This window comes from Schistocerca nitens, chromosome 1, assembly GCF_023898315.1.
Source record: "Schistocerca nitens isolate TAMUIC-IGC-003100 chromosome 1, iqSchNite1.1, whole genome shotgun sequence".
In the NCBI taxonomy this organism is placed as follows: domain Eukaryota; kingdom Metazoa; phylum Arthropoda; class Insecta; order Orthoptera; family Acrididae; genus Schistocerca; species Schistocerca nitens.
Window position 1 is genome coordinate 474,154,346 of NC_064614.1, and position 12,642 is coordinate 474,166,987.

The following is a 12,642-nucleotide window of genomic DNA, read 5'->3' on the forward strand; positions in this document are numbered from 1 at the left end:
TCTTTCAAACAAGAATTTATCAAGAGAAACTTAACCTCAAACAAACCAGTTTTTCTTGGGATGCGATGGCAACTCATAACACTGTGTTCATTTTAGCAGAACAACAGAAAAGGAAATGATGCTTCGACTTCCAAAAATATAAAATGAATATTCCTCTTCCTCGAGCTCCTTGTGCAGTGTGTGAAATTCCCCTTCTGTATCACTTAATGACATTTTTCGGATCCAACTCTTTTTTTGTGTAGTTTTGCACTTCCGTCTTCTCTCTGTAATTTCAGTCCAATAAATGTCAATTTCGTAGAAATGTGGACACCAGCATCCACGAACATGAGGTACCATGATGTGTATGTCCACTTCGCGCGTATAAAAGGTGGAAAACCATCTTGGGAAGATCGCAACTCCCGCGAAAGAGACAGTTGAGGACAGCCATTCGACCAAAGTAAATGCATCTCGACGTGACGTGGACGCGCCGTGACGCTTAGGGTGAATTAGCCTTTACAGTGAAGTGTTGCTCTACGTTGGGCATGTCAAGTGCAAGTATTTCCAAATTCCAAAGACAATCGATTGCTGAGCGCCGAGTGGTATGAGGCGTCTGTTGGAATTACTGTTTGTGTAGTGTGTATAAACCGCTTTATTGTTATTATCCAACCCATCAAAAGGTTTAGGTGACTAAAATGTCATACCAGCTTTATAGGAATACAACACTAGGGAATACGTTGCAAGAAAGTCTGGACGAACTGATACAGGTTAGTAGTTTTAATGTAAATGTACGTAATATTGCGACGAACGGTGTCTTTGGAAACGATATCGTTATTTGAGATCGGGTAGTAAAAATCTAGAATTAATTCCGATTGTGAACGACTTAACGAGATTAATATTAGCTGTAATTACTTGTTACCATCCTTTATATAATTAGTCCGCAGTTGCTGCTTTTTTTGTGTTTACGTTTTGATTTATATATTTTCGCAGTAAAATAATATTTACGGAAGAACAGTATATAGGAACATACATTTTCCTCTATTCAATATGTTCCCGACAATTTACAAAAGCATACTACATCAGCCGTGTAACACGAAACTAGTTTGGAGATGTAAGAATACATGTAAGTATTTACATAGTATATGCCCCGCCGGCATACACAAAAAAATATTTGTTCGCCAGATCCCAACCTGCAACTTTGAACAAATATTTTTATGTGCTTCAATCTTATCGAACACCACACCATCTCGGCGCACATTGCGTGGCACTTTGTGATTAAATCGTAAATTTAACCAATTTCTGGAATTTTTATGTCCTGAGAGACTTGGTCAGTAAATTAGAAAACATTTTTCGTAATATCTTTTTGTTTTAGGTGGTACCCAGTGAAATTATGCCAATTTCAATGTACTTGGATCGCACACTTGTTTGGTTCTGAGCTAACTTGATGGCGCTAGTCGGCTCAATAATCATATGTGGCCTAATTTTACCTATTTAAGAGTCCTTAACCATAACTCTTATTGAAAGGTTAAAATGCCTTATACTCTGCAAAGGCAATATCTGGCTTGGAAGTTTGACCTAAATATTAGACACATCCCATTGTCTCCAGGTAGGATACTTACTTTTTACACATTGCATCTTCTGCTAGTGACAGCTTCACACCCTGTTCTAGCGCTGTGGAAACTGGCTCACAGATATTCATGCCAAATTTTTCTAGGATTCTCATTGTGTACATTGGTTGGTCAATCAACAATTCTCTTTTGTCACTTCTTATGATCTTCATATCAGGATATTGTTACTCTTCATCTAACATCAAAATCAGATTGAAGTTGTTTCTTGAAACTTGTTCATCGAACTTTCATTTTGTGTCAAAATAAAAATATCATCAACCACATGGCCAAAATTACAGTTTCTTCTATGATGTGTATTGGGACCAGCTACTGACCGGCTCATGTTCATCTTTGTTAATGCTTTACATAAGCACTGAGTCCAACAGTAAGCACTCTGTTTAAGACCATGCATGCTACTTTTCAGAAGCCAAGTTTTATTCATTTCTTGAAGAGTTTTCTGGTGAAATCACAAAAATTGCTACTCAGTTTGTCATAGATAAATATGGTCTTCACATCCATGTAGTGGATTAAAAATTTTCTTTTATGGCAGCGGATGGGAGATATCTTAAAGAAGCATATTCCTCTACATATGTGAATGTTTCTTTGTAGTCTGTGTCCTCTAGCTGAGAGAAGCCTTTGATTACCAAATAAGCTTCAAAATTTGTATTGCATCTTCAGGATTTTTACTACTAAAGACACATCTCCCATTAGGAGACTGGGAGCTGTTCATAAAAAAATTTGACTCCCTATTATGCTGTTTTTCAGACAAAAAGAATAAATTGTTAATCTGTGGTGATTTCAATGTAAATTTTCTAAGTAATTCTGATAGGAAAAGTGAACTAGAAGTATTATTAACTACATAAAACTTAAAATCAGTGATGAATTTCCCTACACATATAGCTCAAAACAGTAGCACGTTAATAGATAATGTATTTGCACAGAAAGAGGATGTAAAACAAACACATGCTTTCCCTGTGGTAAATGGGTTGTTGGACCATGATGCACAACTGATTAACTTACAAAACCTAACAGGGTGTACAGTTCGGAAACCATTCTACATCTACATATATACTCCGCAATCCACCATACGGTGCATGGCGGAGGGTACCTCGTACCACAACTAGCATCTTCTCTCCCTGTTCCACTCCCAAACAGAATGAGGGAAAAATGGTTGCCTCTGTACGAGCCCTAATCTCTCTTATCTTATCTTTGTGGTCTTTCCGCGAAATGTAAGTTGGTGGCAGTAAAATTGTACTGCAGTCAGCCTCAAATGCTGGTTCTCTAAATTTTCTCAGCAGCGATTCATGAAAAGAACGCCTCCTTTCCTCTAGAGCCTCCGACCCGAGTACCTGAAGGATTTCCGTAACTCCCGCGTGATGATCAAACCTACCAGTAACAAATCTAGCAGCCCGCCTCTGATTTGCTTCTATGTACTCCCTCAATCCAACCTGATAGGGATCCCAAACGCTCAAGCATTACTCAAGAATAGGTCACACTTGCATTCTATAGGCGGTCTCCTTTACAGATGAACCACATCTTCCCAAAATTCTACCAGTGAACCGGACGACCATCCGCCTTCCCCATAACTGCCATTACATGCTTGTCCCACTTCATATCGCTCTGCAATGTTACGCATTAAGTAAAAGTGTGAGGTCACTCAATCCAGTATCTATACAGCAATTCAGAGAAAGCTTAAGAAATGTTAATCGGGGAGATGTATATAATGAGCCAAATGCTAATGATAAGTGCAACATATTTCTTTATAAATTTATATCCCTCTTTGAACATTGTTTCCCAAAGAAAATTACCAAGTGTAACACCACACACTTTTCAAAGAAACCTTGGATTGTAAACTGTATGAGACAGAAAAAACTATTAAAGGTCCAGAAGTAGTTTTGCATTATAAAAATTATTGTAACATACTGAGAAAAGTTGTAAGGAAATCAAGATATATGTATGTTTGAGAAGAAATTAACAACTCCGGCAATAAAATAAAATCAGAATTGAATGTTGTTAGAAGGCACACAAGAAAAGTAACCACTGGGGTAGGTAGTACTACTATTAAAGAGAATGAGACCATCCTAACCAACAGTACACAAGTAGCTAATGTATTCAGCAAGCATTTCATAAGTGTAAGAGAAAAAATTGGTGAGAACAGTTCAGAAGAAAAAGCCAGGCAGTACATGGAAGGAATTTAGTCAGATTAAGTTTCACCTAACAACCTCTTGTGAAATAAGTAAAATTATTAAATCTCTGAAAAATAAATGTTCTGTTGGAGTAGATGACATCTCTAATAAGATATTAAAACAATGTGGAGCAATTACAGCTGATGTTCCGATTCACATACATAATGCATCACTAACTCAAGGTATTTTCCCAGACAGGTTAAAATGTGCCATTGTCAGGCCTCTCTACAAAAAGAGGGACACCACAGATGTCAATAATTATCGGCCAGTATCCTTGCTTCAGCATTTTCAAAAATCTTCAAGAAAGTAATGTACTCAATAGTGGTTAGACATCTCAACAGTAATGGGATACTTAGTAATTCACAGTTCGGATTTCAAAAATGCTGTTCCACTGAGACAGCAATATACAATTTCACTGTCCACATAATAGTCTTTAAATAGTAAAATGTCACCAATAGGAATTTCCTGTAACTCGTCCAAAGCATTTGATTGTGTGAATCATGACATTGTTACAGAAGTTACAATTCTATGGTATAAATGGAATAGCATACAAGTGGTTTAAGTCATACCTACAGAACAGGAAGCAAAAAGTTTCCTTATATGAGTCAAGTGATTTAAATCTTCATTTAATTTGTGGTGAAATTACATTAGGTGTTCCACAGAGTTCAATCATGGGTCCCCTTCTGTGGAAATACGGAAGTGTCCGGTCCCGCCCGTCTGTTTTGACCTATGGCGTCACAAATATGGCGGAAATGACCATAAACCAAGATTCCAATATGTCGCATATAAAGTCGTTACGTACGTACACATTATGATGACAAAAATACATCGAAAAACAATCACACACACGTTCCACAAAAAGCGTAATGACACTAATGTGACAAATGCGGGAAATAGGGGGTTTTTGGGTGGGGACAAGCTAAATACAAACAAATTTAGACACCCACCACCCCCATACAAAACCACGCAAAAAGATGAAAAAACCGACATCACAAAACTCCTCAAATACCACTAAACACAATATCATCTGGAATCGGACACTTCCCTTGACCTATATAGCTCAACAGCAGCTCCCGATCCCATAAATTAGGACCTAACACTTCCCTTGACCTATATAGCTCAAAAACATCTCCCGATACCAATAGAACATTCACAGCCACACATTGGAATCGAACACTTCCCTTGACCTGTTATCCTTAACGACATCTCCACATACAGCCATCCCTGGTCCGAGACGCCGGAACTTTAAGTAAGCCTCATTTCTTCACGACATACTGAACACTTCACGACTTCATCCAAAAATCCGAATAGTTGAAGAAATTTTATTAGAGACAATGCACTGTCTCCCATCATAGCTGACAACCGAAAACTGTTGATCCTGTCAGTCATATCCATACCTACCAAAGACATAAAAAAAGCAATTTACCAAAATTCACACACGACGACCAAAATTCACACACGACATCACACTCTCAAACTAAACCAAAAACGTCACACCTAACACACCACCAGAGAGCACCACCAATCGCATCAAAACAACATCCGCAAACACGCCACTCTCACAAACTAAATTCCGCACCGTCGTGACGTCACATACCACAAGAGCCTTATGTCACGGGTCAAAGCCGACGGGTGGGATCGGACGCTTCGGTCGACCCCCCTTCTGTTCTTGATATATGTGAATGACCTCCATTTTTATCTGAAACAGGAAGCTGAACTGACACTGTTTGCTGATGATACAAACATCGTTATTAATCCAGTAAAAGAAAGTCCAATTGAAAATGATACAAATAAGGTCTTTGGAAAAGTCATTAATTGGTTTTCTGCAAATGGGCTTGCTCTAAACTTTGAAAAATCACAGTGCATCCAATTTTCTGCTGGGAAAAGTACAGTTCCTTCGATAAATATAACACATCAGCAGAAGTCAGTAGACAGGGTAGAGTATACTAAGTTTTTTGGTTGTACATATAGATGAGAATCTTAATTGGAAAATTCATATTTTGGATCTTCTAAATCGACTAGGTTCAGCAACTTTTCCAATCAGAATAATTGCCAATTATGAGGATATAGAAATTAGTAAGCTAACATACTTTCATTCTCTGATGTCATATGGAATAACATTTTGGTGTAGCTCAACATTTAGACAAAAAGTATTCACTGCTCAAAAGAAAGTGGTTAGAATAATGTGTGGGGTTCATAGTTGCACATCTTGTAGGCATCTTTTTAAAATATGGGGAATTCTTACAACAGCCTCACAGTACATTTACTCACTAATGAAATTTGTTCTCAACAACATGGACCAGTTTAAAAACAACAGTGACATTCATGATTATAAAACCAGAAAAAAAGGAAGTCTTACACTATCCTTTAGTCAACCTGTCTTTGGCACAGAAAGTGGTAAAATATGGTGACATAAAAATTTTCAACAAATTAGCAGATGAAATAAGGTGTCTGACAGACAGCAGTAATAGCTTCAAAAATAAATTGAAATCATATCTCCTTGACAACTCCTTCTATACCATAGATTCTTGAATATGAATAAATAAATCTATAAATATAGTATATGCATTTTGTGCCATTTAAGGGAATGGGGTAAAGATGATGTGACTTACCAAACGAAAGCGCTGGCAGGTCGATAGACACACAAACATACACACAAAATTCTAGCTTTCGCAACCAACGGTTGCTTCGTCAGGAAAGAGGGAAGGAGAGGGAAAGACGAAAGGATGTGGGTTTTAAGGGAGAGGGTGTAAGGAGTCATTCCAATCCCGGGAGCGGAAAGACTTACCTTAGGGGGGGAAAAGGACAGGTATACACTCGCACACACATCCATATCCAACCACACATACACCACATATCTGACCATATATATAAAAAATCGTGTTTCAGTGTACATTTCTTATGCACTTGACACGTTCCACATCATAATGGCTACCGCACTGTGCGATTGATCAATGGAACATGCAACCAACTAACTAACTCACTCACTCTTACTTGTAATGGTTTCTTTCCTTGTGGTGCATCAACCCATTCATAAGTGTCATTCTTGGAGAAAGATTGTAATTCCTTTTCTATAGCTTTCTACCAGTTATCTGTATTTGGACTGGTCAAGGCTTGTTCAACCATAAGATGTTCATTGTAGAATCTGTGAGCAGCCATATACATCTCATAAGCTGGATGCAACTTAAATTTCATTACATGTGATTAGCATTATAAATTGACATCCTATGCTACTGGAGTTTCTTACTAAATTTACTGGTGCTTTTGTATGTTTTTGGATGTCTTCTTTGAAATTAATATCTACACGTACTTTCATCATTCGTTTCATTTTCACCAGATTCTAAAAATGTTAGATTTCTGCTAGTTATTAACTGTCTGTTTTGGGCATCTTCGCACTAAAAATATATTTTTTGGGTTTTGAGTCCCATTTTCTTCAAAGTTGTGTGGGAATTTGTACCATGCCCTTACATCCAAAAATTCTTAGATCTAGACCAGGTTTCTCAGCAGTCTAGACTACTTACGGGATCTTGGTTCATACAGCTTTAGTAGGAAATCTGTTGTATAGATACACTGCAGTTCATACTGCTTTGTCCAACAACATTTTGGTAATTCTGCATCCTTTAACATGTTCCGTGCTTTCTCTAAGATTGTTCTGTTAGCCCGTCCTGCTACTACATTTTGAGCAGAACTGTAGCAAATTGTAGTTTTATGTCTAATTCCAAATTCACTCAGTTGTTGCCTAAACTGTTCATTGACGTACTTGGTAAGATTGTCATGTTACCAGTCTGTCTTTCAACGATTACCCTGTCTTTCAATCATGCCATGAAAAGTAACAAATATTTCTCTCAATTTGTCCTTGGTTGGTTCTAAGGAAGTAAACGTGGGTACATATTGAAAACTCATTACTCAAAGGAAGGAAATTACAACTGCCTTTATTTTTCTTTTCTTTTTCTTTATGAATGTAATTTACAGGATTGGCTAGAAAATGTAATTGGATTTTGCCTTACAATTTTTGTTATGGAAATTTGAATGTGTTGACTTTAAGGTTCCATCCATGACATTCCAAAGGTAATCCAACTGTTTTCAAAGTTGCATAATTCTCTCAACCCATGGGCTTGTCAGTCTGTACTATTTGGGCAGAAGCCATTTGTGCAGTTACAATATAATTGCTGTAAATTATAAACTGTTAACAAAAAGTATTTAGTTTTCCACCATTCACCAGATAAACTTATTCAGTTCAATTGTTGAATTATATATCTGTGCAATAAAATAATATTGATGGAGAAACATTTCTACATTTAATGTGTTTCCATAGGTTACAAAGGCATGAGACTACACGAGATACACAACACACAACATTTAGCTTAAATATCTAAGGATACACGTAATAGGCAGAGAGATCTATACATGTTAACTCACTGCTCACACACATAACAAATATTTTGTACACAAAATCCCAACAATAACTGAACTATTTTCACCTTCCTGAAACTTCTCCATCAGTATTGCATTTATGGAGTAGTCTGTGTGAGTGAATGGGTGAATTAGGCTCAGTATGTAATGTTGAAGCCAGGAAGCCAAACAGCAAATTGATAGGAAGGTCTCAAGTTTGCCCACTTTTCGTCCACTGGGATTTCACATGCCTTTAAAAGAATTGTGTGTCTTGCAGAGACTGGTCTTTGGAGCTTGGAAAGCTGTCAAGGGTGTTCCTTTTATTGAATTGCTATATGATTAAGTGTAGATACCTAGAAGGTATCAGATAGATTATATAATGGTAAGACAGAGATTTAGGAACCAGGTTTTAAATTGTAAGACATTTCCAGGGGCAGATGTGGACTCTGGCCACAATCTGTTGGTTATGAACTGTAGATAAAACTGAAGAAACTGCAAAAAGGTGGGAATTTAGGAGATGGGACCTGGATAAACTGAAAGAACCAGAGGTTGTAGAGAGTTTCAGGGAGAGCATAAGGGAACAATTGACAGGAATGGGGGAAAGAAATACAGAAGAAGAAGAATGGGTAGCTCTGAGGGATGTAGTAGTGAAGGCAGCAGAGGATCAAGTAGGTAAAAAGACGAGGGCTAGTAGAAATCCTTGGGTAACAGAAGAAATATTGAATTTAATTGATGAAAGGAGAAAATATAAAAACGCAGTAAATGAAGCAGGCAAAGGGGAATACAAACGTCTCAAAAATGAGATCGACAGGAAGTGCAAAATGGCTAAGCAGTGGTGGCTAGAGGACAGATGTAAAGATGTAGAGGCTTATCTCACTAGGGGTAAGATAGATACTGCCTACAGGAAAATTAAAGAGACCTTTGGAGAAAAGAGAACGACTTGTATGAATATCAAGAGCTCAGATGGAAACCCAGTTATAAGCAAAGAAGGGAAAGCAGAAAGGTGGAAGGAGTATACAGAGGGTCTATACAAGGGCGATGTACTTGAGGACAATATTATGGAAATGGAAGAGGATGTAGATGAAGATGAAATGGGAGATACGATACTGCGTGAAGAGTTTGACAGAGCACTGAAAGACCTAAGTTGAAACAAGGCCTCGGGGGTAGACAACATTCCACTGAAACTACTGACGGCCTTGGGAGAGCCAGTCTTGACAAAACTCTACTATCTGGTGAGCAAGATGTATGAGACAGGTGAAATACCCTCAGACTTCAAAAAGAATATAATAATTCCAATCCCAAAGAAAGCAGATGTTGACAGATGTGAAAATTACCGAACTATCAGTTTAATAAGTCACAGCTGCAAAATACTAACGCGTATTCTTTACAGACGAATGGAAAAACTGGTAGAAGCCGATCTCGGGGTAGATCAGTTTGGATTCCGCAGAAATGTTGGAGCTCTGAGGCAATACTGACCCTATGACTTATCTTAGAAAATAGATTAAGGAAAGGCAAACCTACATTTCTAGCATTTGTAGACTTAGAGAAAGCTTTTGACAATGTTGACTGGAATACTCTTTCAAATTCTAAAGGTGGCAGGGGTAAAATACAGGGAGCCAAAGGCTATTTACAATTTGTACAGAAACCAGATGGCAGTTATAAGAGTCGAGGGGCATGAAAGGGAAGCAGCGGTTGGGAAGGGAGTGAGACAGGGTTGTAGCTTCTCCCCGATGTTATTCAATCTGTATATTGAGCAAGCAGTAAAGGAAACAAAAGATAAATTCGGAGTAGGTATTAAAGTCCATGGAGAAGAAATAAAAATGTTGAGGTTCGCCGATGACATTGTAATTCTGTCGGAGACAGCAAAGGACTTGGAAGAGCAGTTGAACGGAATGGACAGTGTTTTGAACGGAGGATATAAGATGAACATCAACAAAAGCAAAACAAGGATAATGGAATGTAGTCGAATTAAGCCAGGTGATGCTGAGGGAATAAGATTAGGAAATGAGACACTTAAAGTAGTAAAGGAGTTTTGCTATTTGGGGAGCAAAATAACTGATGATGGTCGAAGTAGAGAGGATATAAAATGTAGACTGGTAATGGCAAGGAAAGCGTTTCTGAAGAAGAGAAATTTGTTAACATCGAGTATAGATTTAAGTGTCAGGAAGTCGTTTCTGAAAGTATTTGTATGGAGTGTAGCCATGTATGGAAGGGAAACATGGACGATAAATAGTTTGGACAAGAAGAGAATAGAAGCTTTCGAAATGTGGTGCTACAGAAGAATGCTGAGTATTAGATCGGTAGATCACATAACTAATCAGGAGGTATTGAATAGAATTGGGGAGAAGAGGAGTTTGTGGCACAACTTGACAAAAAGAAGGGACCGGTTGGTAGGACATGTTCTGAGGCATCAAGGGATCAGAAATTTAGCATTGAAGGGCAGTGTGGAGGGTAAAAATCGTAGAGGGAGACCAAGAGATGAATACACTAAGCAGATTCAGAAGGATGTAGGTTGCAGTAAGTATTTGGAGATGAAAAAGCTTGCACAGGATAGAGTAGCATGGAGAGCTGCATCAAACCAGTCTCAGGACTGAAGACAACAACAACATATGATTAAATGAATTAATTCCATGGAGCAGTATAGTGTTATATGCTCAATTAAATTATAACCCACATGTTAATTTGCAGTATCTCTAACTGTAACTGAGTCTTAAATTTTATATTATCACCTACAAAATATATTGATTTATTTTTTGTTTTTCATTCATTGGTATCCGAGAGCTGAAGTGATTAATAACCGATTTTTGTTTATTATGGAAATTAATATCAATTGTTGTTTGATAGATTATTCATTTGATAACAATTGGTTGTTCTTCAGCCACTAAACTTTTTGGGAGGCGCTCGTAAACAAATAAATAAATTTTCCATTCAGCTGAACAGAATATGTTTCCATGTCCACTGTGTTATAAATGAATGGTGGTAAGCATTTGATTTCATGCATACAAAATCCAAATTATGTAATGAACTATTCATTTACTTTCAAATCGGAAGTAACGTGATAAAGACACTTTCAGTATTTACAAAGGAAACAAATTGTTTTGTGTGAAGTTTCGGAAATATAAATAATATATCTTGAAATTTTCAGTTAACTTTAAGCAACTGAAAATGGTTGTTTGTTAGTCATTATAGAATGCTCCTAAGGTTTATGCGGCAGTGTTATATAATGTTAACACGTTGAAACATTGTTTTGCTACATGTAGTCTTGCTATTGTTGATCATGCTTGTACCTCAGACAGTTAAAAGGGGGGGGGGGGGGACAAATCAGTCCTCTTCCTGAAGATCAGGTTGAACAACTTGATGCTTTAGAGGACATGCTCCATGATACCAGAGCAACTTTGCATTTTTTATATGTATGAAAACCACTGTCAGAGATGAAAGAACCAAAAAGCATCAGAAAAAGTCCTAAACCCAAGTGAGTATTGAGGACTGAGTTCGTAACTTGACAATTGCCTCACTCTATGAAGAACGTAAGAATCAGTGTCAGCACTAAAGTAAAATGAAGGGGAAATGTGGAGAACATTAAGACTTCTGTATGGAAAAAAATGTGTAGACAAGAAAAGTGCTTAATGAAATGAATGAAGTGCAAACTGTTGTATATTACTGAAAGAATAAGAAATGGGTATGTGGTTAGGAGCAGCTGCATAATTCATAATTGTATACCGTAATGTATCTTGAAACTAGTGAAGAGAGTGAAGTGCTTACAGACTACAATTTGTCACAGTTGACATAAGAATATAAATATGAAGATAAATGAGTTAAAGTGAAAAGTGTTTACAAAGTTCGATAGAGTGACACAGTAATTAAAAGGGAGATGTACATGATACGCAACCTTGAGGGCTTGGAACAGGTCCAGTGTGCAGTGGATAATATTAAATCAAAAGAAGACTCAGTGAAGAAGTGGGAAGAGATCTAATGCATGTACAGTTACGCAGATATCAAAAGAGAAATAAACCAAACCCAATCTTGTATGATGTTGAAACTATCTGAGCTATGGCGTGCCATATTTCAATGCAAGCCTTAGGAAGTCATAGCTGTGGTGGGGAAACAAGTTATATAGTGAGAGGAATTTTCCTCTAGCGTTTGATGTGAATAATGACCTGAGATATCTAATACAATTTTGAAAATCTAGGCAAGAGGTAAAAAAAAAAAAAGTTTTCAAATAAGGCTGGTCTCATTATGGAACTTGTTGAATGTATGCAAATAATTTGGCAAGTATCTTTATCAGTCTGTGTAGCTTCATGGGTATCCTGAAAAATATTCTTAACTCAGAAAACAGTAATCACATTAGTTTGTAATATCAGTTTGTGATTTCTGTGTATCACTGCCTAAGGATCTGTTCATTTTAAGACTGTCATCACTCACAGGTACTTACTTTACTGAAAGCTGAATGCACCAACTGGGATAGTTTCCAATATCCAACA

General features: G+C 37.3%; 1 protein-coding gene across 1 annotated transcript in view; it reads left to right on the forward strand.

Annotated features, from left to right (window-relative positions):
* The first annotated feature begins 498 nt into the window (after positions 1-498).
* The window catches only part of LOC126251984 (transcription initiation factor IIA subunit 2), a 39,647-nt gene continuing 27,503 nt past the window's right edge, over positions 499-12,642 (forward strand). The window contains exon 1 of the mRNA XM_049952762.1: positions 499-743. Coding sequence (XP_049808719.1) covers positions 672-743 — 72 coding nt within the window. The 5' untranslated portion in view covers positions 499-671. The remainder of the gene's footprint in view (positions 744-12,642) is intronic.